Genomic DNA, 27,771 nt, shown 5'->3' with positions numbered 1-27,771 from the left:
ATATAGGGGTATCTCTCTCCTCTGCATAGTTGGCAAAATCTTTGCTAGAGTGGCACTATCCAGGCTGCAAGTGATAGCTTCTAGGGTTTACCCTGAGTCTCAATGTTGATTCAGGAGTGGCAAATGCACCATAGACATGAACTCTTAAGAAAAATAGGATTCTCTCCCAAACTACTAAAATATAATTAATTTTTTTTACGAGGAAACAAAATGTACAGTGAAATTGTATGAAACCTAATGAGCACCTTTTGAGGTCAGCAGCAGTGTCAAGCTGGTATATGTGCTCGCACCTACCGCATTATGCTTATAACGACGTCAACGAAGGTTTATTTCTCCATACAAGATCCTCTGGAAAACTCTTCAATGTATTCAGATTGAGGGCAAAAAACGTAAGTTAGAAATATTCTAATCTACTCTGATGGTGCAGCTTTTGTTGCTACTAAGATCTAGACCCTGGTTGACAAACTATCTGCTGCTTACCAGAAGTTTAGCTTAAATAAATACTAGTCAAAGCAAGACCACAAAGTACAAGTTCAGAACACAAATACTGCACCTCACATAACCATTAATGGCCAACCACTGGAAATTATTGACCATTTTTGCCATCTTGGCTCCATCATATCCAACGATGCTCTACTGTATAAAGACATTACCAACAGGATAGCCAATGCAATGGGCACCATGTCACGGTTGCAGAAAAGAGTGCGGAACAATACCTTGCTGACAAACAATACCAAAGCCGTAGTATACTTGACCTGTGTGATGGGCACTTTGCTATACGGAAGTGAAACATGGCCAACCTACTCATGGCAGGAAAATAAGCTTAACATCTTCCACCTCCGATGTCTAAGGTGGATCTTTAAAATAAGGTGGCAAGATAAGATAACCAATGAGGAAGTGCCACGAAGAGCAAGGTGCCAGGACATCCGCTATGTTATCAGCAGCAGACGCCTTGACTGGCTTGTCCACGTTCGTGGAATGCTAGAAGATCGGCTTCCACAAGACATTCTGTTTGGGGATTTAACAGAAGGCAGGAGAGCCGCTGAACGTCCACTTTTCCGGTGTCCTAATGTATGCGAACGTGACATGAAGCTTTCAAAATCAACACTAACAGCTGGGAAAAGTGGCACTGGATAGATCCACATGGAGAGCGAGCATAAAGGAAGGGTCTCGTATTGCAGTTGCCATACACAACAGAAGCAGAAAAAAGGGTGAAAATGCAACGGCGCCTGGCGATTAGATATGCCCAACCTGTGACCGCAGCTGTGTATCAAGGATTGGCCTCTTTGGTCACACAAGGAGTAGCAAAGGGAAAAGATCGTCTCTCGAGACGTAAAATACCTCAGAGAGAGAGAGGGATGTTTAGATTAGCATTAGACTTTCAAGTGTATAAGCTGGGGTTGTTATTTTTTAAATCACGACCCTTAAAAGCTCAACGTATTTATACATACAAATATATAGGCCCTATATATATACGGTTCCCGGTCACTTCATCCTCTTGCTATTTCATCCTCTAATCCATATCCATCAAATAATAATTGTAAAAAGTATGAAATTAACAATATTTCATATATTTATTTTTATTTACAGGATAAAAAGAATTAACATTAATAAAAAAAAAAGAATAGAATAGAATGTCATTAAAAATATTTTTATAAAAATATATCATCTATAGCTATAGATCTAATAGAGCTAATGTAAAAATTGTTTTTGCTTGTTAATTGAAATCAATAAGATAGGCTTTAGCTAGTAGGTAGAAAAGATGGCCGTCAGGAGATAAGTTATCAACGGCAAGATCAGAAGTAGTCTCATCGTCCTCAGCTCTCAAAATATTTCCATTACTCCCACCGCACATTGGATTTTGATGATATATTTTGAGCGCAGAGCGGCATGAACATAATTATTCAAATCGTACTTCTATCGCTCAAAAGACTTTCCCTACTTCCAACACACCTTGGCCTTTGATCATTACAACAAGCACTATGCGCAGGGTAATATTGACATTCCTACAACAAACAGAAACAATATAACTAAATACAAACTCCGCATTACAATATATCTACTTATTGAAATATATTCTTTCATTTCTCAACAAGTATGAAGAGAGGAGGGGAAACACTATGTACACAATAGTAACATGTCCAAAATATCAAAAAGTATTCTAAATAATCATATTTTTTATATTAGATTAAATGAGGTTTTAAAGGAAAAGACTTAACAGCACAATTACACAATAACTAAGTAGAAAAATATTTAATTTGGGATGAAGTGTTGTGGGCTAATATCATCTGACTTCACTTCTTACTAATTATTACTGTACACTACCCACATAACATTACAAAATAGAAATATACTAAATAACTAATTTCACTTGTAGCCTATACAACGGCACACTTTATATCACTGGGAAATCCGTCAAGTCTTCCTAAAACGTCGCTATCTCTAACTACTATTCAAAACAGCCTACTTCTAAGCTATTCATAGCCTACCTAGATCAAAATGAAGGAAACCCCCGTGGAGTAGGCTACATCTTCGCTTGCTTCTAATAGCCCATGGTCCAATCTGCAGTGGTCTCATACATTGCGGAACCTTTCGACAGAAACGAAAAACGAATCGAGAGATGAAATATTTAATGTACTTGTATCAATTAGTTTAAATCAGTCATGTAATTAAATTTGTAATAGATCTAGACTAACAATAAAATAAAAAAAAAGCATTTATGAAATTAAATTTTTAAAAAGGGAATTTAAACATGTTAGCTAAAGCCTTTTCAGGCTTCTCAAACCAACGCGGTAACCACTCTACTAGTGAAAAGTCCATGAACATGTAAGATTGTAGAGTTATCTATTGTTTCTATTTCATTTTTGTGTTCACTAGTCATCAGACGGCAGCTTAATATAAAAGGAATTTATTCAGCTTATACCACAACTTAAGTCAAGTACTATTTCATCTCCTTGTTTGAGATATCAAACAAAGTAATTTATTATCAATAGTTAATTAACTAATTGGTTATTTATTGATTCTTGTATTGTCAGGTATAAGAAATAATTGTGAGAAATTTCAGCTTGATCCGAGGTTGGGTGTTTGAGAAATAACGTGTACAAACTTTTGACCAGACAGAGTTGATATAAGCTTTGTAAAAATTGTGTCATTTTTAAATGAACTATTTAATCAAAAAAGAAAATAACAGAAACAGTGTTTATATTTTTAAAATATTAAATGTGTTTTCTTTTTTTATTTGAAATGTGTACATTATTTTATAAGGGAAAGACATTTTGTTAAAAAACTGCAAAAGAAAACTTAAAAACCCTAATCCTAACCCTACACACTCAAAACGAATGAAATGTTCAAGTGTGGTTAAACTCGCACGAACATCCTGAAAGATAGTAACTAGGCCAGTAACTAGGCCAGTAACTAGGCCAGTAACTAGGCAATCATTCCCAGATAATTGTCGTTCCAATCATTAATCATTTTAGTGCGAGTAAGGGTTGGTCTGCAGGATTAAAAACCACGCTAGGCATCCTAAGTGACATATTTGTTAGTTCTCCTTTTCAGCAGCGTGATGTTTCTGGGTTTGAAACTGATAAATAGACTGCACAATTACACTATTTGAACTTAATGCAAAGAAAAAAAAAGAAAAATTAAAAAGAAAACAAAAGATCCTACCTGTATAGACATTTAAATTTCAGAGAAAATAAAAAAGCAACTCCTCTTACCAAAAAAATTGATTTACTATAAAAACAAAGGCTTCAATTAAAATATTATAACCTAACACCTAGATCAGAAAAACATTTTTTTTTAGAATCATATTATTGATCAGGCTTGTCCTATTTTTAACAGCTACATGTATGAATGAAATTTGAATCAATGGAAAAGCTGATCTTTGTAGTTGGCTTTTTTTTTTTAAATACCGTAGTGGTCATTTCGCACGACTCCTGACAGCATGTCTTCTTCTTCTTCTTTCTTCCTCGTTCTCATTTTTATGTTGGAGCGTTCAGATGACTAGACCATATATGAGATGAACTGCGCAGTGGTTTCCAAAAGGGAGCTCTCCATATAGTTTTCTTTTTATTGGGATGTTTTGAGGGCCAGTGTCTTGTTCGGGCTTCTTGGTAAAGTAAGCAGTTTTGAAGGGCATGGTCAGCATTCTCTGGTGACACTCCAAATGGGCAGATTTCACTGGTTTAGCAGTATGTCGATTTGTCTCACGTTTGGTAAGCTACTTTCTGACATGCTTGCCGTGCAAACAACACTACTCACGCCTGCTGGATCTAGTTGACCAATAGTCCTCTTGCCCTCCATTACATGGGCTGCTTACCACGATAACGACTCTATTTGACAAGGTGTTGTTAGTGTTATGTACTAGTTTAGAGAGTAGGTTAGTTTCGGTAGACAAATATATGGTGTGTTGTTTTTAGCGACGGTAAAAGTAGTGACGTAGTAAGATAGACGAATGACGTAGCAGAATAGGCGAACAAGAAGAACAATATGGCGATAGCGTAGAAGAAGGTTGTTTAGTAGTATAGATAAATAGCGACGTTTAAGAAGACTAGACAGACTTCCTTATCAATTTTATATTGTTAACTGTAATGTTTGTGGCTAATGTGGAGTAGTTACTGAAATAGCAGTGAAGTTGAACAAAATATTAGCCCAGAACATTATGAGGTTCTCTTTAACAGAAAGCAGCTATTATTGTTCTTTCGCCTGCTTATCCCCGATTGACTCATGGTCCCTTCTATGTTTTTTTCGATTGCCATATGGTCAGACTCTAGATATGTCCAACATGGATGGTCCTTCAGGAATGATTAGCATCCGTGGAGTGTCACTATATATTAGGGACTGTGACCGTTCTGAGGCAAAGCTTTTTAAATCCGTTAACTACCACATTCATGTGTGTGTTAGACGCCATGTTGGTCTCGGTGTTTCCACGTGCAACTACAACATCTGCTGTGAGCGCAAAAGCACTATCTCTGAAACACTCCCCACATTAGATAAAGCGTTTCCGCTCCCAGCAGACGAAGCAACTCTGTCGAACTCTTTTATTGGAGATTTTTAACCATGGTGGCCAATCCATAAATAGCAAGCTTTTTTTTCGTGCATCCGGCAGACTGAATACAGAAGTATTGATAAGCGAAATATTTTAATAAACAATTAACAATTTTTTGTGCACTCTTGGCATTGTAGAATCAAATTTTCTTTGAAGTTATTTCGCTAAATTATTTGTATCGTTTAATTGGTAACAGTAGCCTAATATTTAAACATGGGGTCTTTGACATTCTTTATTTTCTATATTATTTAAAAATCTCTCTAAATCTTCCTCTTTAAATTTTCTTACATTTTCTTATTGCTTCCATTATATTGCCACCACATTTCGTCTTTTTCTCTTATTAACTTATCTTATATGATACAGACGTTACTTCAAAAAAAAAAAAAAAAAGATGATTACGTCCTACGCGTCATGCACTTATGCATATTAACCAATGACCTAAATTCTGCCAAGTCACTGGTTTTCCTGGCTAGCTCAGGCAACCCATTACATTACATAGCGCTAGGGAAGAAAGAGCATTTGTACAAATTACTGTGTTTATGCATAACTGCCTACCCGAAAAATTTACAAATGATGAAATTTTCAGGATTTATCCACTGGTTCATGTGGTCGATTCCTCTGCCCAGTAACCTTCTTGGTGAAGGTGTTCGTGTAATCAAAACTGCTAAAACCAAACTCTTAAGATATGTGATTGTTTTCTTAAGCATTTCTGAGCATAATGGATGTCTTCCTTGTCGTCTGGAATTTGGCTGATATCACGAGAGATGATTCAGCTTCCATCCATCATGCAGGGGGTTTGAGCTGGTGCATAATAATGATCATGACTATAGGAATGTCCAAAACTATTTACTATTTACAAGTTACCAGTTGATCAGATAAAACCTTATATTCAACGTTTTTCTCTTATAGTAACTAGCAGTGGCGTAGCTAAGAATTTGCCATCATTTGGGGGCCGGGTGGGGCTTGACCTTTTAGGGGGCTCCTGCCTTTTGCTTAATATTTAATCTAAAAAACATTTTTGAACACTCATTTGGGGCCTGGGGGGATTTTAACCCCCCCCCCCCATCCTAGCTACGCCACTGCTAGTTACTATAAAAACAAAACGTATTGTAAGCTGACTTGAATGGAAGGTTTTTCTGATCAACGCGTAATGGACAAAAGATAAAAGAAAGAATGTCTGGGGAGGGGCTTTATACTTACGAAGTAAAACCTGAATGACGAACATGTCATGGAGATCCACAAGTGGATCTGTTTTTGCTTGAAGGATGAGCTACTGTGAAAAGTCGCTTGGTCTGAGAAATAGTCCCATTTGACCTAGAGCAACACCGTTAGTAAAATCCCTTTACTGAAAGACACTTAAGGACAGAAGACTAAAAAGTGAAGCAGCAATAATAAATGCAAGACTTAACCATAGCTTACAAATACAAAAACCCAACCAATAATACAAAATACCCAGAAAGACATAAAAAGATAGGCACATTTCTTATTCCATATGCTAGGGAAAAATTTTGTTAAATGCTATTTCTTCCTAGTGCCGTTAGAGCATGGACAACTAAATAGGCCTATAGTATTGTTACCTTTTGTTGACTTGTAGCACTAAACTGCTGGTAGACAACTAAACCGTTGTTGGCATAATATATATTAACTAATAAAACTTCAAATAACTTGAATAACTTCCTTGTGATCAATACTAAATATAACTGTATGTATAATATAGACAAATATCCACTTGTGATAAAAGAAATAAATGTAGCCTGGTAGACTTTAGTAATAATATTTTTAACAAAACCTAACACTACAATAACACAGCCTTTCAGTCTTAAGTTCTAGAGTCGTCTTCTCTAACTAAGACCAAGTGACGACAATGACACCCATGTCGCATCATTCACAACCAATCGCTAACCTCTTCCCACCGTCACCATAGAAACACATACCTACTCTATAATAATCATATGAATGAGAAAAAAAGAACCTAAATTGACTACCGCCGGACAACGGTTATGTCTGCGCTGGATGTGGCAAAATATGCATGTCGCAGCTGGGACTATGTAGCCAATTGAAATACTGAACTCCTCATTAATCTTCAGACTCGAAGAAAAGCTTTATTGTTATTATCATATAACCACACACACTATAGTATGTTTTCCTTTCATCAACATTTTGAGGTCTCTATTCGTCTTCTGAAACTATAAAGATGGCTGATTAAAAACATTTCTAAAACATATTATCTTTTTCAAAAACAATATTTTCAATTAGCTTACTTTTACATGCTTCACAAACCTGTACCCTAAGCCTAAATGAAGGCTATTTAGTTAAGCGTAAAGATTACAGACGTCCTGAAAAAGGAGGACTCCTCAATACTGGGAAGAAACAAAAGCTGAGCTGGTTCGGTCAATTCGTAAGACATGACTCACTGCCAAAAGTCAGCATTCGAAATACAATGGATGGAGCATGAAGAAAAGGTCATCCAAAGAAAAGGTCATCCAAAGGAAAGGTCATCCAAAGAAAAGGTCCTCCAAAGAAAAGGTAATCCAAAGAAATGGTCATCCAAAGAAAAGGTCATCCAAAGAAAAGGTCCTCCAAAGAAAAGGTCATCCAAAGAAATGGTCATCCAAAGAAAAGGTCATCCAAAGAAAAGGTCATCCAAAGAAAAGTTTGCTGGAGAACGTGAAAGAATGAATCGCTTCTCTCTTGATGTTCTGAACAACTACTGAACGGGAGGATTGTTGGGATTTGGTTACTCCAAAGTTACAGTACCACTACTGCATAAGTCAATGGTGAAGATGATGAAGACTTTGCACAAATTATTTTCTTTAAATTCTATTTTTTTTTTCAGTTCTCGTTATTTTACAATATTGTACTCCTCACCTAAAATGCTATTTTTTTCCCGCTGACCCCATCCCCCTTTTTTTTTCACGTTTGTAAATATGAAATTATTTCAACATGGAGTAGGCTACTAACAATCGTTTCATTTCTCTAACAATTAAAGCATTAATTACGCAAAATAGCTTGGTAATGTAACCGTCTAGTCTATATGGGTGCATTAAAATAAAATTTTAAAAAGTGTTCATTATTTCCATTTTACATTGAATAAAGATGGCTCCATGAAGGATATTCGAAACTAATTCAGTAGTGCATTTAAAGACGAATCAATTAATTTTTAAACTACCCTTCTCTATGCCCGACTGCACTATGTCGAATTTCAAATCCTATTGACTTTCTCATTAGACCTGTATAAGTTCCCGTAAGAGTGAAGCTAATTACAAAATTGCTGCTTGGAAGTGATTATTTTACACGTTAAACTGTTTGAACGCAGCGATCTGTAAACATCGTTACGGACTAACTAGGAAGAGACGTATCGTGGCTATGTTAAATGGCATATTGGGTGAAATAATTACCACCGTAGCCAGAAAGCGGCGTGAATAATTATTTCGTTGCTTTTAATGTTACTCTCATCACAATTTTTACGTCTGCTGCAATGACAGTCACTTACCAATATTCTTTGTTCAATTTAAAAGGAGAAAAAACGCGAGTCTTGCTTCATTTTCTTTCTTCATTACCCAATGAAGTGTAACTCTAAGGAGGGGAAATCGTTATCTCGGTTGAGTGCATTGCTCACGTTTTAGTAGTACCCCCCCCTCGCCATAAAAAAAAATTGTCTAAAAGCAGTTAATTTAATTATACATTGTCATCATCATCAGTCCTTCCGTCACATACTTAGATTTTGTTGTTTAGTTTTTCTGAGCCATGTCACTTTTTTTTCCCTCCAAAGTCTAAAACATGTAGGCCTACATGAAAGTTCATAAAGGTTTAAAATGAGGGAATCGAAATGTCACTTCTAAATCTATATAAATTATCGATTAATAACACATATAATATAAATACTTTCATTTAATAACTATTTGTAATTTAAAGCCCAATTGAGTAGGTCTATAGGCAAAGTTTCACTCGGGAAATGGTTGCCAGTAACTGGAAGATGGTGGAAACAACTTACACTGTGCATGGCTTGACCAGTACTCCCAGTACAGTTTACGACGATGGAGGGCTGGTCAGTGATGAAACGCGAATGATATTCCAGGTTAGTTGTGGGCTTAATGTAGATACGATTTTTGTATTGATGAGAAAGGTAAAACTAGAGTAAAGGAAGTCCTGGGGCACAGGACAAGAAGAATACCTGGTCGTGCGGTATGCGCGCTGGACTGCCGTTTGGTCGTCTTGATGGTCCTGGGTTCATACCCGGCCCTCCCCCGTCGTCATGCGGTAGATTAGGACTAGGAAGTAGATTGTCTTCAACTCTGAAGGAACATCCGAAATATGTCAAACATTTTACAAGACAAGTTATGACTTCTTCATGAAAATAGTTTCTCAGAATCCCAGCTAATATAAATATTTAAAAAATAAGTCAAGCAGTCGCATTTTACTCACACAAATATATACTATATGCTGAAACTTAAACACATAATACTGTACATTTACAGTAATAAAACACGTATCGTAGACGATTTTGTATCTTGTTATAATTTAACCCAAAAAGAGAGAGCAGATAGTGACTGTCAGGTATTCATAATTGTTATTGCTTACCTCGCGTACAGTATCATTGCGTTCTGGTCTTCTCTCTTTGAAGAGCATATGGGAGTAAAAGGTAGGCCTATCAGTAAGACATTTTTCTGAGCCCCATAAGGCTAGAGTTAGTTCTGAAATTTAAAATTCCGATTCTCCATGAGAGATTCCAACTAGCTGTTTAGGGGTGAAAAATAAGTTACCATTTTCCCCCAAAACACTTTTTCTTAATGGCGGATTACGTCACTATAACAATTATCACTAAGTTGTCAAAAAACAACAACAACAACAACATATTGTTAACTTGCTTTCAGATTGTCAACTTTGCGACCATCTGTCAAGCCATCGACGTCTTTGGCACTGTCACCAATGTTATCAACGCCATCATCTTTGCCAGGATGGGATTCAACGATTCAGTCAACGTCAGCTTGTTTGGACTGGCCATCTCGGACCTCGGCTGTTTGGTCACCCTGATATGGCTCAACACCTGCTTCAACCCGCTCTTCAACCAGTCCGACATACCGTTCGAAGCAGTGGAGATACAGTACCTGACCGCTGGCTGGCCTCACGTCAGTTTCACCAGGGTGACCAGCTGGATCACCGCCTTCATCACCCTGGAGCGATGCCTCTGCATTACCATCCCGCTCAAGGTGAAGTTGCTTATCACCCCAAAGCGCGTGGCCGGGGTCGTGGTGTTGATCTTTCTGATCATGGTTGTGGTCACGTTACCAGTGTACTACTGCAACCAATTCGACTGGAAGTATTACCCAAGTAAAAACAGAACTCTCCTCGGGCTCGTCTTCACAGCAGACAGGGAGGCGATTGAGAGAATCCTGTTCACCATCAACAGCGTTGTTATCCCTTTCTCCGCCTTTTTTGCGGTCATCATCTGCACTGTCATCTTAGTCATCAAGCTCAAAGAAAAGACAAAATGGCGCCAGTCTTCTACCGCAGCGGGGAAATCGGATAACGTTTCCGGCCGCGATCAAAAAGTTGCCCGGATGATTGTCATGGTTTCCGCGCTTTTTATCGCGTGCTTTACACCGATGACGCTCTTCTTCGTTGGAATGATAGTCGTCCCGGAACTCTCCATTACAGGGAAATACAGAAACATATTCTTCATCTGTTCATCTTTTTCGTTTATCTTAGAATCAACCAATTCGTCACTAAATATTTTCATCTATTATTCAATGAGTAGTAAATACAAGTCCCAGTTTAATCGCATGTTTTGTATCACAAGTCAAACTGTTGACGGGAAAGAAGAATTATAGATCTAACTATTGTGATGGCATTCACTTGCAAACATTTATTTTGTTTGACTCGGTCCAAAACGTGCAATGACTCTCCGGTAGATGAAGAAAGCTCAAGAAAGTTGACATCCAGCCAGAATATTTCTACATATGAATGTCTGCTTAGGCCTATATTCTACGATTAATTTGTTTGATGTCATACAGTATTTTTTCATAAGTAGTATAGTAGGTCTATATTGACCTAAAGCATATAGTTTTGTACAAAGTTAAGAGTATTTCAATATTTCCTAATTAAAATAACAACTTAGGGTCGGGAGATACCGCATTGGGGCATTTGCTTAACACTCAAGTTTTTGTACACATGACTATATCAAACTGAGATTTTATTGACAATATACGACTTCCATTCATTGACCTACCTACATATTGTATGCAGTTTTAACTCTTTCTCTCCGTAATTATTTACAACATTCTGTTGGAATCAACGTTGGTATCGTCTGTTAGGAGAGAAAGAGTTAAACAAACAAGAAAAACACTAAAAATTCTTTTTTTTTTTAAAACAATACCTCCTTTATACGACCTATAGAGCGATTTGTTTTTCTCGGGGATATACTTCAACATTTCTAGGAAAATCGTTAGAGCCGTTGTTTTTTTTTTATATCCTTGTCCAGGTTCCACCCAGGTTCTTTCGTGATGCTCTGACTTGAATAGAGGTATTTTAAAAACGAGGTAAATACAAATCTGATTAAAACGAAATTTAATTACAAAGATTCACACTGTTCATCTCAATCTCTGTACTGATTTATACCATGTGTTGTTTTAATTAGGCTGCATTATCATTATCTTGTAATGAAAAATAAAAGTACGTGACGTCAGACCTGTGACGTGGCAAGGAGCTATTGGTCCAAACTGTCCACAGGCTGAGACGTCGAAGGTCAGTGTTCACGCCTTCCATAACAATTGGTCTAGAATGAACAAGGCGATGGTGTGGTTTCAGGGGCGGACTGGGTGTCGATATCGGAGAACTGAACTCATGCATGCGGCTGCATGCGTAGGTTTACCTACCTTGTAGACTATTTGTAATCTCAATGCCCAAGCTTAATTAGTTTGAACTGCGACTTTCTGCGTGCGATTTATTGCCACTAACGTCAATGCTATAGGACTTCAGGAAATAAGAGGCCTAATATTGTTAATTAATCACTTCGTATATTCTATGTATAAGGAATTGAAGTTCACTACTAATACGCTATACAGATGTAAGGGTGTTAAATCATTACGGAAAATGTATTAGACTTACTTTACACTGTAAAGTCTGTAAAAATATATATATATAAATGGTAATGTGAGGGCTAGTTGTGACGCTCTATTGGTCCTTTTTTGGAAAAAAACAACAACAAAAAGGCTATTACGGGCCAAACTTTATTTCCATGTGACCGTTTTGACGTCAGCCAACTAGCTTATTTGAGTACCAGTCAACCGAGCATCTGCCCAAATGCCCTTATGGACATTTCATCCCCAAGTGTAAGAGACATTCGTGGCAATAGCCAGCTAGAGGGTCTGGAGGTGTACTGTAAGTATCTACAATGCACTATTTCTCCTAGTTACTAGTAAGAAGAGCGCAGGTCAAATAAACTGAATTAAGAATTGGTTGAACGGGCCGAAATGTAAGAGCCCTTCGAGGCAGTAGAGCATGGCATGTACTTTTGTTATGTTCTTAATTCTTGCATGATCCTCCTTATGAGGCAAGACGTCTTGTAGCGGGTCTGTTTTGTTCACACAAGAGACGTCAACAGAACGATGAAAGAATTTGACGAATAGTACGTAAGAAAGACTAATGGAATAGAATCACATTGGCGAGGACGCATTGAAACATCTTCTTAAAAAAAAAAACTACTTTGTATTTATCTTGTTCAAGAACATGAAACTTCACTTAATTTTATAAATTATTTTTAACGTTGAGAAGTTGAATACTCTAATACGAATGTATAACTTCAATGCAAATACAAGATTCTGTGTTGTTGAATAAAAAAAGCTGCTTTATTTATTATCTTGTTCCTATTAACGTGAATTTAAAAAAAATTGTGTCCTAAAACTTTGATCGAAACATCCTGCTGTAATATTTTTGTAAAAATATTTTCCTTTCTTTAATAGTTACCTTTGACGTAATGTTTATAGTACTTTGTACTCTATTTTACAAAGCTTACATCAACAAACTGTGTCTGTCTGTCTAGTAGGCCTACAAATCTTCTACACATTATTTCTCCCAATTCCACTTTTTTTTGGGGGGGATCTCATCTTGTGTTATATAATACAGACGTTACTTCAAAAAAGAAGATGATTACGTCCTACGCGTCATGCATTTAGTCATGCATATTAACCAATGACTTAAATTCTGTCTCAAATTGAAACTTTGCACGATTATTTTCTATCAGTAACAACACATGAATCAATAAAAATAAACTAGTTAATTAATAAGTGGTAATTTTATTTTATATAAAAATGAGATAAATCTTGCAGTATTGAGAGATGTAGTAGTTCTTTCCCATATTTAAGCTTTATTTTTTTAAAAGTATTTTCTTATATTCTGATTGTAATTTATTTATTCGTCCAACAACTATAGGCTATATTCCAACAATATATTTTAGTAAAGACACCTGAGTTGTGGCCTATAAACCTATGTAAAACTATTGAACCAGATGACCTCTACACAGCTGTGTACACACCAGTAGTTGCCTTCTTCCAACTGTGTATTAACTCCTATTATATCTATATATCGTGAGAGATTGTGCATAGATAAATAGAGTATCGGTAAGAACAAGATGTGTTTAAAAAACTCAGTGGGCTGATGTGTTCAGTGCTTTAATCTGTGCTGTACGCTATCTATGAATGAGAACCGTATTGAATAAGTTCCAGTGTAAACAATACTTGACGTATGGAAATGTGTTGTCGTTTTGTGTCATATCTTTTATGTTGTGTGTTAAGACACAGACGGAAAAAAAACGACTGATATCCGCGATCAATTCCAAAGAAGTTGTAACGTGTGCATATTTGTATGGTTTAAAAATAGATGTACAGACAATGCTCTACGCCCGAGTTCTATACATGTGTATTTCGATCCACAAAAAAAAAAAAGAGGGAGTTAGTTTAGTAGTGTGAAATATCTGATAAGTAGATCCAGATATCTATGTTTATACTAACAAATGTTGACGCTTTATAAGTGTGCCTCGTATAAGCCTAATAGGCTTAATTGTTCATAGCACGTAAGTTGATCTACTAGGTCTATGTATTATTTGTGTGTGTGATATTGTTAATATATTGTTTATTTTTTCCCCTACAATTTACATAGCAGACAATGATTTAAATCTCCATTAAAATTCTTCTGTTTTTATCTGTGTTTACTTAGCACGAAACATTAAGTACATTTAAACAAGGAATGGAGTCTACCATTAGGTGTGTATTCGGTGGCAACATTTTTAGAATTATTTTGTGAGATAAATAATGAAGGAACTGTTGTATGTGTTTGTATATCTAATTTGATATGCGCTCAAATATACTCGTTTAAAATTCTTAGATCTACTAGCAACAAAAAAGAAGAACAGGATTTAAGTTTTCATTGGAAGGTTTCTAAAGGCTTTCTTTGATAATCCGCTGTTTAAAAAATTAAGACATTAGTTTGTGGGTTACTGAGTTAAATAGGAAACGGGCTTAAAAAATTCCGGGCTTCAAACAGTTCTGCGAGTGTAAGACAAGGACGTCTGGTTAAAATGAATGCCCTGGAAGAAAGGGGTCGGGTGGGGGGTTCGTATCCCGAGGAAGTATGTGAACTTAGAAATGAAAAACCCATTCAATAAGGCAAGCGTGATTTACTAAAATGCACAATAGCGTCATACCGACATGAAACTTGGATGGTGATTGTAAGCTAAAAGCAATATATTGTGAGTGTTAAAACCTATATCGTGTGAGTGTTAAAACCTATATCGTGTGAGTGTTAAAACCTATATCGTGTGAGTGTTAAAACCTATATCGTGTGAGTGTTAAAACCTATATCGTGTGAGTGTTAAAACCTATATCGTGTGAGTGTTAAAACCTATATCGTGTGAGTGTTAAAACCTATATCGTGTGAGTGTTAAAACCTATATCGTGTGAGTGTTAAAACCTATATCGTGTGAGTGTTAAAACCTATATCGTGTGAGTGTTAAAACCTATATCGTGTGAGTGTTAAAACCTATATCGTGTGAGTGTTAAAACCTCTATTCTGTGTATTCCTTCAGACGTTTGTTCCACTGTATCTATTACAACGTGTTCTATCTACATGATTTTGTTTGTTCAGACTCATTGGTGAGTTCACTTTTCAAATGTAATCATACCCGCAAGCATATGATAAAAAACACTTCTCCAGTGGCGTCTGTTTTTTTGGGCAGCTCTCTTCCCATGTCACATGTGTGCCTCTTACGGGATGTTCATATCTATATGGTTTAGTTAGTTGATGCTGGTGAAAGATTCGACTTAGTTAACTCAAGCTTATGATAGCAAAAACACAGACTCCAGTGGCCTCTCTTTTGGACAAGTTTGCTTCGCTATCTCTTTCCTTTAGGATTCCAATCCTATGCCATATTGTTTGCACCGTTAACGCACTGTAAGACATCACCCAAATTAACTTTCGCTTCTTAATGTTATAGATTTATATCATAACTTGATGTGCTAGAGATCCGATGCATTCATGGCGAAAGTATAGGGTAGTGTAGGTCCACCCAGTTTTAATGGGAACCTGACATTAGTTGATGGGGGGGGGGGAATAACAGCGGTTGGTCGTTCTGCTGGCCACATGACACCCTCATTAAACGTGGGCCACAGAAATAGATGACCTTTACATCATCTGCCCTAGAGATCGCAAGGTCTGAAAAAGGAACTTTACTTAATTATTACTTTGCTGGAGACTTAGATACAGAAAGCCTGCAGGTTAAAATTGGAGATTTTTCCCACTAAAAGTTAATGATTATGCTAATCACGGTGATCTGTACTTTTAAAAATATTCCGACTAGTAATGTTGTTTAACCAGTATGGCATGGCGTCCTAATTAACAGATAATCTGTCAGTTACAGACAAGAATAAACGTTATGTGTCTTATCGCCTAAAATAATTAACAAAACTTGGAGTCTTATAGATAGTTAGCCTGCTGCCTGGCTGGAGGTTACAATTAATCCGACAAGAAAAACACACATAGAAACATGAAAAAATGTGATGGCATTATAATGGAACAGGAAATATAACTGTAAGAAAATGAAAAGTGGAAGATAGTGAGAGATAGTGAAATAAATAGGCATGATAAATAATGTCATATTCAAAGATCACTGTTGCCAACGAAATAACGCAGATTACTTTGTACTACCAGCGAAAGAGCTTAAAATTTGATACTGTAGTGTTGGTAAGTACCAGAAAAAAATTAAATGGTTTATTAAAATTCTTCGCGTATCAGTAGGTCCGTAAAATGTACACCAGTTACACCATTTATTGGTTTTTGCCTCTGGGTATGAACGTGTTCAGTACCTTCAAAGGGCCTTTAAAAAAATCCCTTTTTGTAAAGCTTATATCAATGCACTTTGTTTGGTAAAAAATGAGAACACGTAATTTCTCTTACATCCATTCTCGGATCAAGTTGAAATTTTTTACAATTCATTGCCAAAGACAATACATGAATCAATAAAAAAAAAATACTGGTAATTAATTGTTTTGTTTGATACCTACAAGGAAAATTAGTCCTACAGTGTTCACATATATGGCTATATATGTGGGGTTTGTCCCCTTAGATGACTGTACGCATTATTTCTCACACCTTTTCTCGGATCAAGTTAAAGCTTTAAACTAGTTTAAACGGTTATTAATTGTACCTAACAAAACATAAAACAATTTAAAAATTAACGAATTAGTCTATTAATTTTTTTGTTTTTTAAATCCGTTTGTTAAAAATTACATGAAGTAAATGAGATGTCCTTTTTTTTAATGTATTAGCTTCATAAGTTTTCTTTTCTTGATTCTAATGTGCCACATTGTATATAGTGGAAAGTAGGACGAAATCGGCAAAACACACAACTGATCCAAGATTTTCGAATTTATTAATTAAATTAAACCAACATTACAAATCATTTAGGCTTTGGGTCCAACTGTTAAGAATGCAGTTCTCGTCAGCATAAAAAGTACGTTGGACCTGATGCTGTGACAATCAGACGTGACGACAATGCCATCTGGAGGTGTCAGGGGAGACATTATTGCAGTTCTGCATTTCTTCATACCTCCCATCACATTTACTATTACGTAAGTTATCAGTGTCTCACTCTTTGTGTTCATCAACAGACATTTGTTTCTTTTTACAATGCGTATATCAACTCACTCTGTCTATCTGTCTGTCTGTCTGGTAAAATGTTTGTGCACGTTATTTCTCCCACACCCATTCTCAGATTAAGTTGTAACTTTGCACAATTATTCATTTGTATAGACAAGACATCAATTAATCAATCAACTAAAAAAAACAATTTCTAAATTAATTACTGGTAATTTATTATTTTGTTTGATACCAACAATGGAAATTAATCCTTCAGTATTCACAGATACGGCTAAATATGTAGGGTTTAGACCCCTATTTTTTTCCATTTCTCCCAATCCGATTCTCGGATAAAGTTAAAACATTAAACAATTATTTATTGCACCTAACAAAACATGGATCAATTTTAAAAAAACATCAATATATATATATATATATATATATTAGTCAAGTAATTATTGGTAATTAATTATTTTGTTTGATATCGAATATGGGAAATAACTCATACATTCTTGAGTGATATAGTTATCCCTTAGATAAGCTTTTTCTTTTTTTCTTGAACAAAGGATCTATATATATAATTTTCTTCATGGCTCAGCCATTCCTGACACCACCAAGAAGTCTTTCAGATCTCTATTTTATTTCTGCAAGTCGGACTTAAACGGCGACATACATTGCGCAGGGCCCAGTTTGGGTAGGGATACGGATAATAAGTGAAAATTAAGAGTTTGTATTAGAAAATATATTCGTCTTTGCATTTGATTCATTCTTTACTACGTGCAGAACTACTTTACGAGCCTTGCGTGTAGCAAAGTCATACAGTAGATCATAAGAATTCTGTTTCCTACATAGATCACGCTCAATAGCAAGAATTACCAAATGTTTCAATCTATCTTCGATAATTGTTGACCTCAAATAATTCTTCATTAGTTTGAGAAGCTTCTTTCACCAGATTCCACAATTACGGGTATTGTAGACCTAAAATGCCTTTATTTTTTTCTCGCGCGTAGTATTGGCGTTTTCCATATTGAATGACACCCCAAAATGACAATTTTTTTCTATATTTCAGGAGAGTTTTATGAGTTTTCAAAAGATTTTAATAATTTCGGAGATTTCCAGGACTTTTTCGTATATTTTGCAATTTCTTAGATTTCCAGGAGCTTAGGGTAAATCAAGAGGATGTGGAAAATCTGTTATAAAATGGTTCAATTCAATAATTTCCATCTAGGATTAGCGTGGGGCCTATAAAAGTGTGGGGCCCACTGCGGTTGCATAGGTTGCAGTGGCCTAAGGCCGGCCTTGCAAAATAGCGGCGTATGATACACCGCAGGTCGTTCAATTCTATACTTGTATTCGTGCTCTGTTTTACTTTAAAGTACCGATACCTTTAACTATGTTAACATAAATAGGCCACACATAAAACAAATGTTACAAATATTTCATCCTTTAAGCTGTTTGCACGTTTCATTTTTTTTATTTCCTGTATTTTCAGCTACTTTATATCTACCTCGTTGGATCATGTTGTAAAACTATTTCCTTACATCAGGTAAGCGAAGAGTACGAAAACTTAAGTATCGATTCCACTGAATAAGATCGTTATAGATGACCTACATAGTCAGTTACATTTATTTAGACGAATTGTGGTTATCTGTATTCATGAGCGTAGCCAGGGGGCGGGGATTTGGGGTTCAACCCCCCCCCCCCGAAACGGAAGTAAGTGACTGATTTTTGCTTTCATTTTGTTTATTTTAGGTGAGATTTTAATACTAAATCATCACTTACCACAGCACAGCCGAGGGGTTTTTGAGTTAAAAACCCTCTACCAGGGGGTTTTGAGTTTAAATCCCCCTACCAGGGGGGTTTTGAGATTTAAAAAAACCCTATCAGGGGGTTTTGAGATACAAGCCCTCTACCAGGGGGCTTTGAGTTTAAACGCCCCTACAGGGGGTTTTGAATTTTAAACCCCCTACCATAGGTTTTTGCAGGTAAATCCCACTCTTCTATAAAAAAAAACAAAAAAATGCAATCAACAATCACAAAATTCCAACAGCACAGTTAAGGAAGATTTTGATCCTAAAACCCCCTCCAAAATTTACGATAAACCCCCTCTTCAATATAAAAAAAAGCAAATTACACACTCAAAATTCTATGAGCGTAGCCAAAGGGGTTTTGAGTTTAGCCCCCCCCCCCTTTCCAGTTGGAGTTTGAAGCTAAAAAGTACCTCTTCAATGTAAAAAAAAAGCAAATTACACACTATAAAATCTATGAGCGTAGCCAAAGGGGTTTTGAGTTAAAATCTCTCTCCTCCAGATGGCTTTTTCTTTAAAGTTTAAAACCCCTCCAGATGGTTTTGAGTTTAAAATTCCCCTACAGAGCGTTTAGAGTTGAAAACCTCTCTCTTCAATGTTATTTTAAAGCAAACTACAGTCACCAAATTCTATAATTGTAGCTAAATAGGGTTTTGAATTAAAAAAAACAAAACTCCAGAGATTTTTTTGTTTAAAACCCCTCAACAGATGATTTGACGAAAAAACTTTCCTTTTCGATATAAAATCTAAAGCGAAATACAGGCATGTAATTCCAAGAGCGTAGTCAAGAAAGGTTACAAATTTCTACCAGTGGCTTGGGCTCCATTAATAAAGTGTGAATAGTCTTCTGCCGAAATTGAAAAACATTAAATGTGGCTCAACAAAGATGGCTAAGACAGATTTTAGGAGTCAGTCATAGAGATCGGGTCAAAATCAAAGAAATCATATGCCGAACTGGGAGTCGAATCCTTAGTAAGGTTGTGACAGAGCGTCGCATGAGGTTTTGCGGGACATGTTCTCCAACAAAATGAATTACGCAAAATAAGAATTGCGGAAACAGCTTGCCGGAAAATGCGCCGAACGGCGCGAGAGGGTCTAAGTCAGTAAGAATAGCACATTAGGTTTTTGAAATAAAACTTTTTAATAGCAAGATAATGCACTGTAGATACCTCCGAATATGCATTTTGTTGGCTTTCAATATCAGAAATAGTGCTCGGCGGCGGGGCTTCGCCCCTCGCTGGCGGAGCGCTGCGAACTCCCCCAGACCCCCTTGCTAGCAAGGGCGGGGAGTCTACAATAAACAATAAACGTCTTCCGAAAGGGTCAGAATGTAATAAAGATTAATTATGTACACACACAGACACATATATATATATATAATTTTTTTCCGCTGGGGAAGGGGGGCATAGGAGGGGATCCCCCCCCCCGAAAAAAATCCTGGCTACGCCCATGTCTGTATTGCATGTTTAAAAATTGTCTGTTTCTCCTTTTAGCGATACTGGAACCAAAAGTCCGGAGAGTTGCTTGTTTACCTTTTTTCTTGCTTTGTATTCTTTATTAAGTAAGTGATCTTGTCTAAGATTTCTTTTAATACAATGTAAAGATATAAGCCACTAATACTGCTTCGCTTTATTAACGTTTATTTTATTACTTCCAGCTCTACTTGTGGTGTACACACGTTGGAGAATAGTCGCTAATCGGAATGTGAGTGGCAGAGCGACGCCCAGACTTAATAACGTGGCCATATGTTGCGGCTTTGCTGCTGCTTTTGGCGCATTAATTGTAGCCAGCTTTCAGGTCAGCATTTTATTAGTGCTGTGTTGTAGTAAATACTAAGTATGCATTCCTTTATTTCTTTGTCATTGTCTTGAGAGTTGAGTCCACTGGCGGATCCAGGGGGGGGGGCGGTAGGGGCGATCGCCCCCCCCCTACTCGGCCGACCCCCCCCCCAGGGGGGGGGGCGGACGAATTTTAGTATAGAATTCACACAATTTGTATACAAATTTATTACTTATGTTAATAATATATACTAATTATTTATATTTCAACCTATTTTTTTATTATTTCTCCCCCTCCTCTAGTATATGTTGACCGATTTGGTGGGGTCGGGAGGGGGCAATGGTATCAATTCCGCCCCCCCCCCCATACACTTTCGAGTGTGGGGGGGGCGGTCCAATTTATTTGTAGAAATCACAGCTTGCTAACAGAATCAATTAAATATCTATATGATTAAAACTTGTTATTGATATTTTAACCGATCTTTATATTATGTCGTTCCCTGTTTACCGTTTGGTGGTGGGGGGGCGTATACCTCTACTGCCCTTCCCACCTAAACCATTTGAGTGGGGGGCGGTCCTACTTTTATGGAGAAATCATAGTTTGTGAACAAAATTAGTTGAATTAATCTATAAATTTTATATTATGTCTCTCCCTTTCTGGTATCTTGGTCGATTCGGTGGGGTCGGGGGGGGCGATTGCATGTACTGCCCTTCCCACTCTAGCCCTCTGAGTGGGGGGGGGGCGGTCCCATTTTTGTGGAGAATCATAGTTTGTGAACAAAATTAGTTGAATATCTATATAATATAAACTACGTATTGATATGTGAACCCATTGTATATTATGTCGTACCATACTCTAATCTCAAATTTTATCATTAGTAAATTTAAATGAAAAAGGGTTGCACCAGGTGGGAAGGGCGATATATGCAATTGCATTTCCCCCATCGGACAAACCAATACTTTTTCTTTTAGTATTATAGTTTAGAAATTACAAAATGTAAAAAATCTGCCACTAATATAATTTATATATACTATAAATTAAATTCTTATATCGAGTCGCCCTACTTTTTTTTTTTTATTCTTTAATGCCAAATGCAATCTTTAGCAGAAATTATTAAAGGAGCGAGCATTAATCGTTTTCATTCTACCGCCCCTCCAATTTCCAGAGTTTATGTAATTTCACATGAATTTATCACAATTATTTTAAGAAAGACTTTGCATTGGAAAAGTTAGAATTCAAACGAAATTTTTCACTATAAGAATCATGATTGAGATGAGTTCTAAACTGAAAAAAGATATATTTATAGTCGCCTTTTCCCAACCTTTACTCAATCGGATATTTTTCTAGTTAAATAAATTTGGGAATATAACTCACAACTTATACTACGATGTTATTGAATATTATTTATCGAATAATTTTTTTTCGGCGGCGATCCTCAAAGCCAAAATCTAAATATGTGGGGTATCTTATCTTTTCAAGGAACAAATCGGTTTTATTTGCAATGTATTAAGGGCCTATAAATTCATATTAGAATATCTTTCAAGTACAATATTATTCAAAATGTACTTTTTTAATAGTATGAATAATGAGCTTTAGGTCAGGAGAACGCGTTTCTGCAGTGAAGAATGCAGGAAAACGCTTTTGTCGTCGGGGCTTCGCCCCGAACTTCATTGATGAATAATGAGCTGTAGATGTCAGGAAAATGCGTTTCTGCAGTAAAGAATGCAAGAAAACGCTTTTAGCGTCGGGGCTTCGCCCCGAACTTCATTGATGAATAATAAGCTTTAGATGTCAGGAGAATGCGTTTCTGCAGTGTAGAATACAAGAAAATGCTTTTGTCGTCGGGGCTTCGCCCCGAACTTCATTGATGAATGATGAGCTGTAGATGTCAAAAGAATGCGTTTCTGCAGTGAAGAATGCAAGAAAACGCTTTTGTCGTCGGGGCTTCGCCCCGAACTCCATTGATGAATAATAAGCTTTTAATGTCAGGAGAATGCGTTTCTGCAGTGAAGAATGCAAGAAAACGCTTTTGTCGTCGGGGCTTTGCCCCAAACCCCACTAGGGAACCATATAGCGTTGCCCCACTTTTTCGCCGAAGGTTGAGAAATGCTGCTTTTTAAAATTCTCATATATATATGTATGTGTATATGTGTTCTGTACACACGTTTATGCATAGGGTTAGGGTTTACTGTGCGTTAGGGTTAGGGTTTGGAAAAAAATCGCCCCCCCCCCCAGTCCAAAGTTCTGGATCCGCTAGTGGTTGAGTCTACGACTCTTGGAACTCTCTATGAAAGCTTGCCTCCATCTGCCAGTTTGAACAAAGTTCTGTCTGAGGATGAAATTTTAAAAAAACAACCTCTAAGGGGAATAACTCCACATTTACAACTATATACCTCATTAATGTAGAATCATTTTCTCTTTTTCAATATCAAATAAAATAATTACTTGCCAATAATTGACTTTTTTAAAATTCATGTTTTGTTACTAACAATAAATGATTGTGTAAGGTTTCAACTTGATTAGACAAAACCCCACATATTTAGCTATGTCTCTTTATGCTGAACAATTAATTTCCCTTTTGGTATTCAAAAGAAAAAAAATTACCAGTAAATAATTGACTAATTGTTTAATTATATTCATTAATTCATGTATTGTTAGATACATTAAATAATTGTGTAAAGTTTCAACTTTATCCAATGGGTCTGGGAGAAATAACGTGTTCAAAATGTGTACCAGACAGACAAACTGACAGAGTTAGTTGATATAAGCTTTGTAAAAAAAAATCCTGTTCACATTTCTGTTGCACACTTGACGTGACAGACAATTTTGTATGTGTCTAAATAGTTTCTAACACGTTTTCTTCCCTTAGGAAACTTCTGTGCTTATTGTACATTTGGTTGGTGCTGGCATGATATTTCTGTTTGGGATCATTTACATATGGTTGCAGACGATCATCTCCTACAAGCTGCCATTTATCAAAGGCTATACAGCATGCTTGTGTCACTTCAGATTTGTAGTAGCATGTTTGACTACTGGGAGTGTTATTGCATGTGAGTGGTTAGTTCTTCATGTTTTAGCCTTGGTCAAATTTTGTTGTATACATTTTAATTTTTTTTTTGTCTCAGTTTTTTTTACAGGTATATTCTCATATACAGAGAACAATAAAAGTACTGCCATTTTTGGTCTGTCCGAAGAGGTAATTTTGTCATTTTATGTCTATTCTTCCCCTGATTAAAACACCCGAAATTCAAAATCTCTGTCTTTACCGAGTTTCGAACCTAGGATCCCAGAAGCCAAACGCTTTATCACTCAGCCACCGTTCCCCCGTGTTTATTCTTTGAAATGAGACATTTGAAATTTATTATTTTTCAGCTGCATTTATATAAATTTTAATTACAAAAAAAAAATTCCTTAATGATAGAGAAAATTTTAAAAAAAAGTATTTTGTTCATTGTTTCTCCCAGCGTGAACTTTTTGACAAACCTGAAAATGTACATGAAACCTGTGTTTGTATTTTGTATTATTCATGCATACTTACATAACAGCAGGTATACAGGTATGGTAACAAATGACCTCTTTCTATCTACAGGTGATATATGCCCTGTACATCTCCTCAACATCTTTAGAATGGGCTTCCGTGGGTTGGCTGTGTATCTACTTTGTAACTTTTGCAGCTGAGTTTAAACATGTTCGTATAGGCATGCCAGTCATTCATACCGAACCAAGAACGATTGGGTTCAGCCAAATGGAACTGGATTCAATATCAACAGAAGGATCAAATAAGTTTTGATTGTTTTGTTTTTGTTGCAGCTATATAAATTTGGTGAGGTGGATAGGCAGAGTAAAATGTTCAAATAGGTTACTAAGAGAAACTGGATGAAAATATCAACTAAGAGAAACTGGATGAAAATATCAACTAAGAGAAACTGGATGAAAATATCAACTAAGAGAAACTGGATGTTTTGGGTATACATATGGTGACATTCAAATTTTGTTTTAATGACTTCTTATTTCAGGGCACTAATGAAAAATGTGAGACCCGGAGAAAGAGAGAGAAAAAAATGAGAGAGAGGAGAGAGAGAGAGAGAGAGAGAAAGGAGAGTACTAGTATTTTACATGTATATCATGTATGTCCCGCCCCCCCCCCCCCAAATTCTGTTATGTAAATTAATCAGTGTGAATTGTGAACATGTTTTTTTTTGTTTTAGATTAAAATACGTTTCAGATCTCATCTAGGCATTTGAATTTCAAAAAAACTCTCTTACTACGCTTATACTAAAAGGGAGAGTGTAATTGAGTGTAATTAAGTGTGATTGAGTATACAGTATATGTAGCTGTTGATGTATTTTCTCAGAAAAAAAAATTGTGTAGCCTATGTTCAAACATTAGTATTTTTATATTTCTGCGTATCTTTAAGTGTATTTCGTTCAAAGAATTTGTGGTTTCTTATTCGTAAATATTATGAAAACAATATCTCATTTGAATCATATTGCTATGTATTGCCATGGAACTGGAGAGAGCAAGTAGTCTATTCGTGGCTATGTCCCTTAAATTAGAACTAAATTAGGTTAAATTGCATATATTTATATGATTATTACTTTGAATGTTGCTTTTGTTCTGTTACATTAAATCCTTTAATGTTCGTCCTTCAATATTCAAATGTCAAATGGGTTTTGTTGTTGTTGTTTTTACCATGGTGCTTTCTAATTTGTAAAGTATTTTATATTGAACCTTTTTAAGTTTAAATTATTTAATTATTATATTGTCCTCGGTGATTAACAATGAAAAAGTGCAATATTTCTGTTGATTGAAATAAACAATATCGTTTGCTAACCAAAAAAATGTTAATAAATTTTGAACTTTGAATTAGGTATTTAAAAAAAAAATAACTAAAAAATAAATTGCTGATTCAAGACACAGGATACTCAATTTAACGATTGTCATTAGGTCTCAATTTACAGGTCCTCAATTCAGCTTGTAAATACATAGGCTTAAAATCCTGGCTGGCTTGGTGGGTAAGTGGTCGCGGTTCTCAATAACGTCTCTAACTATTTTCCTATACATTTGACAGTTGATGTACAACTTTGGGAAAATAATAGCTAGTTTTGGGCCAAACTGGGAAAACTCAGATTTGACCATTATATTTTTAAAGTATATAAAAAATAATTTAAATTTAGCTAGAGGACTAGCAAATCTTTATCTTAGACTACGTTTTCGGATATTACCGCATGTGGGCCCTTTTCATTAAAGAGTTAAGAGCACTACAATGACCTAATTCTATTTTGTAACTAGTGCCATATGTATTTTATTTATTTCAATTGGTCAATATAAATATTTATTTTAACTATTTTTTTTACTGTTGTATATCTACATTTTATAGCTCAATATTTATAATTTTTATAGAAATGAAAAGGTTGACATTGAAACAACTTATAGACAAAAGAAGATGTGTATGTGGTAAAGTATTTGTCAGTTACAGTAATGTTACTTCACAACTCTGACATTATTCAAGAGACAATGACGTTCTATGAATACCTCATTTGTAGAGGCACCTTTCAGTTGGCTTTATGTAAGGCAAGCACTGGTCTGCCTCGCTTAGGCCTTTTCGTTTTGTACTATTGTCCTCCGTCTTTTGCAATGTCTGTTCAATCAATCCAATTAAATTTCTTCTTATCTTATATTATAAAATACACACATTACTTCAAAAAAAAAAAAAGATGATTACGCCCTACGCGTTTTCTTAGGTCAATCTAGTCATGCATGTTAACCAATGTCAAGTCATTGGTTTGCATTGCTGGCTCAGGCAACCCAGTCCATGCTTTAATAGCACTAGGGAAGAAGGAGCATTTGTACAAATTTGTCCTAGCATATGGAATGATGAATGTGCCTTTATCTTTGTTTCTTTCTGAATATTTTATTAGGTTTTGTTTTTGTATTTGAAGATTATGGTTCAGTGTTTTATTTATAATTGCTACTTTACTTTTGAGTTTTCTATCCTTATGGCTTTCTAAATTTAGTGAGTTTACTAAAGGTGTTACTCTAGTCAAATGTGAATATTCAAATAATTTGATAGAAGAAAGTTCTGGATTGTTCTGACTAAGTGTTTATAGAAGTAAACACATATTTTCCTGACCCCTTTAAAATAGCATCTCAGACTTACAGCTGGCAAAATAAAATAAATGGTTAATGTTTGATGTTGTCGATTTTCATGATAAAGTATTTGTAATATGGATTGGCCCAGTGCTGGATTTACCATTGACAACATAAGCTATCCTCCTTCATTGGGGATTCCAGGTTAGGGCTTAGGGCTTGCCTTATTATGTTGGATGCAGATCCATCTCTGGTGGATAGCTACTTCAATGGGCTGCTGCTTTGTTGTTTTTTTTTGGGTTTTTTTTTTTTTGCTACAGTTCCTCAATCGAGATCTTGTCTGCCAGCGGATCATAAGGATCTTCCTCAGGCAGGTATTGATGAATATCTGGATTAAAAAAAAAAAAAATTTCATGGTAGTGATGGTGGTTCTCCAGGTCTCTGCTCCACAAAGTAGTACTGGCTTAACAATAAAAAGCCTGATCTTGGTGGTGTTCAGTAAGAAGAAGAGGGGGCGGCCCAGGAATACATAACATCGCGATTGGGAAGCAGATGGGCAAGACGTGGGGACAGTTGGAGAGACTCTCCCAGAACCTAGACGCCTGGAGGACGTTGGTTGGTGGGCTATGCCCCAGAAGGGACTACAGGCAGAGATGAGATGAGGTGAACATGTGTTTAGCTTAGGACCGCCACTTGACCCCCCCCCCCCCCCAAAAAAAAATAGTTTTGAAGAAAAGCAAAGGAATAAATTGCATTTAGCATTTACAAGGAGACACAGATCTTAAATATGTTATGGCCTCATCAAGTCTTAATCATGTCCTGGATTGGTCTTGTAAATTCTGAAATGCAGCAAGAGTACATTTGGTTTTTTTTTTAGTTAAAAAAATTATTTGTTGATTAACAATGAACGATGACTCT

The 27,771-nt window shown here is 36.1% G+C and overlaps 2 protein-coding genes across 4 annotated transcripts; both read left to right on the top strand.

Moving 5' to 3' along the window:
• Nucleotides 1–8,933: 8,933 nt before the first annotated feature.
• Nucleotides 8,934–12,964, top strand: LOC106054471 (N-formyl peptide receptor 3-like). Its single transcript, XM_013210346.2, has 2 exons — nucleotides 8,934–9,125; nucleotides 9,922–12,964. The coding sequence occupies exons 1-2, from the start codon at nucleotides 9,003–9,005 to the stop codon at nucleotides 10,876–10,878; spliced, it is 1,080 nt and encodes a 359-aa protein (XP_013065800.2). The 5' UTR covers nucleotides 8,934–9,002; the 3' UTR covers nucleotides 10,879–12,964.
• Nucleotides 12,965–13,652: 688 nt separating this feature from the next.
• Nucleotides 13,653–27,557, top strand: LOC106069068 (DNA damage-regulated autophagy modulator protein 1-like). Of its 3 annotated transcripts, XM_056044392.1 has the most exons (9): nucleotides 13,655–14,117; nucleotides 15,129–15,195; nucleotides 17,006–17,169; nucleotides 18,669–18,722; nucleotides 20,478–20,545; nucleotides 20,642–20,781; nucleotides 23,633–23,813; nucleotides 23,889–23,959; nucleotides 24,353–27,557. In XM_056044392.1, the coding sequence occupies exons 3-9, from the start codon at nucleotides 17,093–17,095 to the stop codon at nucleotides 24,551–24,553; spliced, it is 792 nt and encodes a 263-aa protein (XP_055900367.1). In that variant the 5' UTR covers nucleotides 13,655–14,117; nucleotides 15,129–15,195; nucleotides 17,006–17,092; the 3' UTR covers nucleotides 24,554–27,557. The 3 variants fall into 3 exon arrangements, with proteins under 3 accessions (XP_055900368.1, XP_055900367.1, XP_055900365.1); XM_056044393.1 differs by lacking the exon at nucleotides 15,129–15,195 and having other exon boundaries at nucleotides 13,653–14,117; nucleotides 23,901–23,959; XM_056044390.1 differs by lacking the exon at nucleotides 15,129–15,195 and having other exon boundaries at nucleotides 13,657–14,117.
• The last annotated feature ends 214 nt before the right edge of the window (nucleotides 27,558–27,771 follow it).

The sequence above is a fragment of the Biomphalaria glabrata genome, chromosome 10, assembly GCF_947242115.1.
Source record: "Biomphalaria glabrata chromosome 10, xgBioGlab47.1, whole genome shotgun sequence".
In the NCBI taxonomy this organism is placed as follows: Eukaryota; Metazoa; Mollusca; class Gastropoda; family Planorbidae; genus Biomphalaria; species Biomphalaria glabrata.
The sequence above is the reverse complement of the archived record's forward strand: the minus strand, read 5'-3'. Positions and strand labels throughout refer to the sequence as shown.

Coding starts and splice junctions, on each gene's coding strand:
- LOC106069068 (XM_056044392.1), top strand. CDS start 17,093: ATGCCATCTGGAGGTGTCAGGGGAGACATTATTGCAGTTCTGCATTTC. Junction 20,782..23,632: donor TAATTGTAGCCAGCTTTCAG/GTCAGCATTTTA, acceptor TTCTTCCCTTAG/GAAACTTCTGTGCTTATTGT. Junction 23,960..24,352: donor TTTTTGGTCTGTCCGAAGAG/GTAATTTTGTCA, acceptor TTCTATCTACAG/GTGATATATGCCCTGTACAT.
- LOC106054471 (XM_013210346.2), top strand. CDS start 9,003: ATGGTTGCCAGTAACTGGAAGATGGTGGAAACAACTTACACTGTGCAT. Junction 9,126..9,921: donor AAACGCGAATGATATTCCAG/GTTAGTTGTGGG, acceptor ACTTGCTTTCAG/ATTGTCAACTTTGCGACCAT.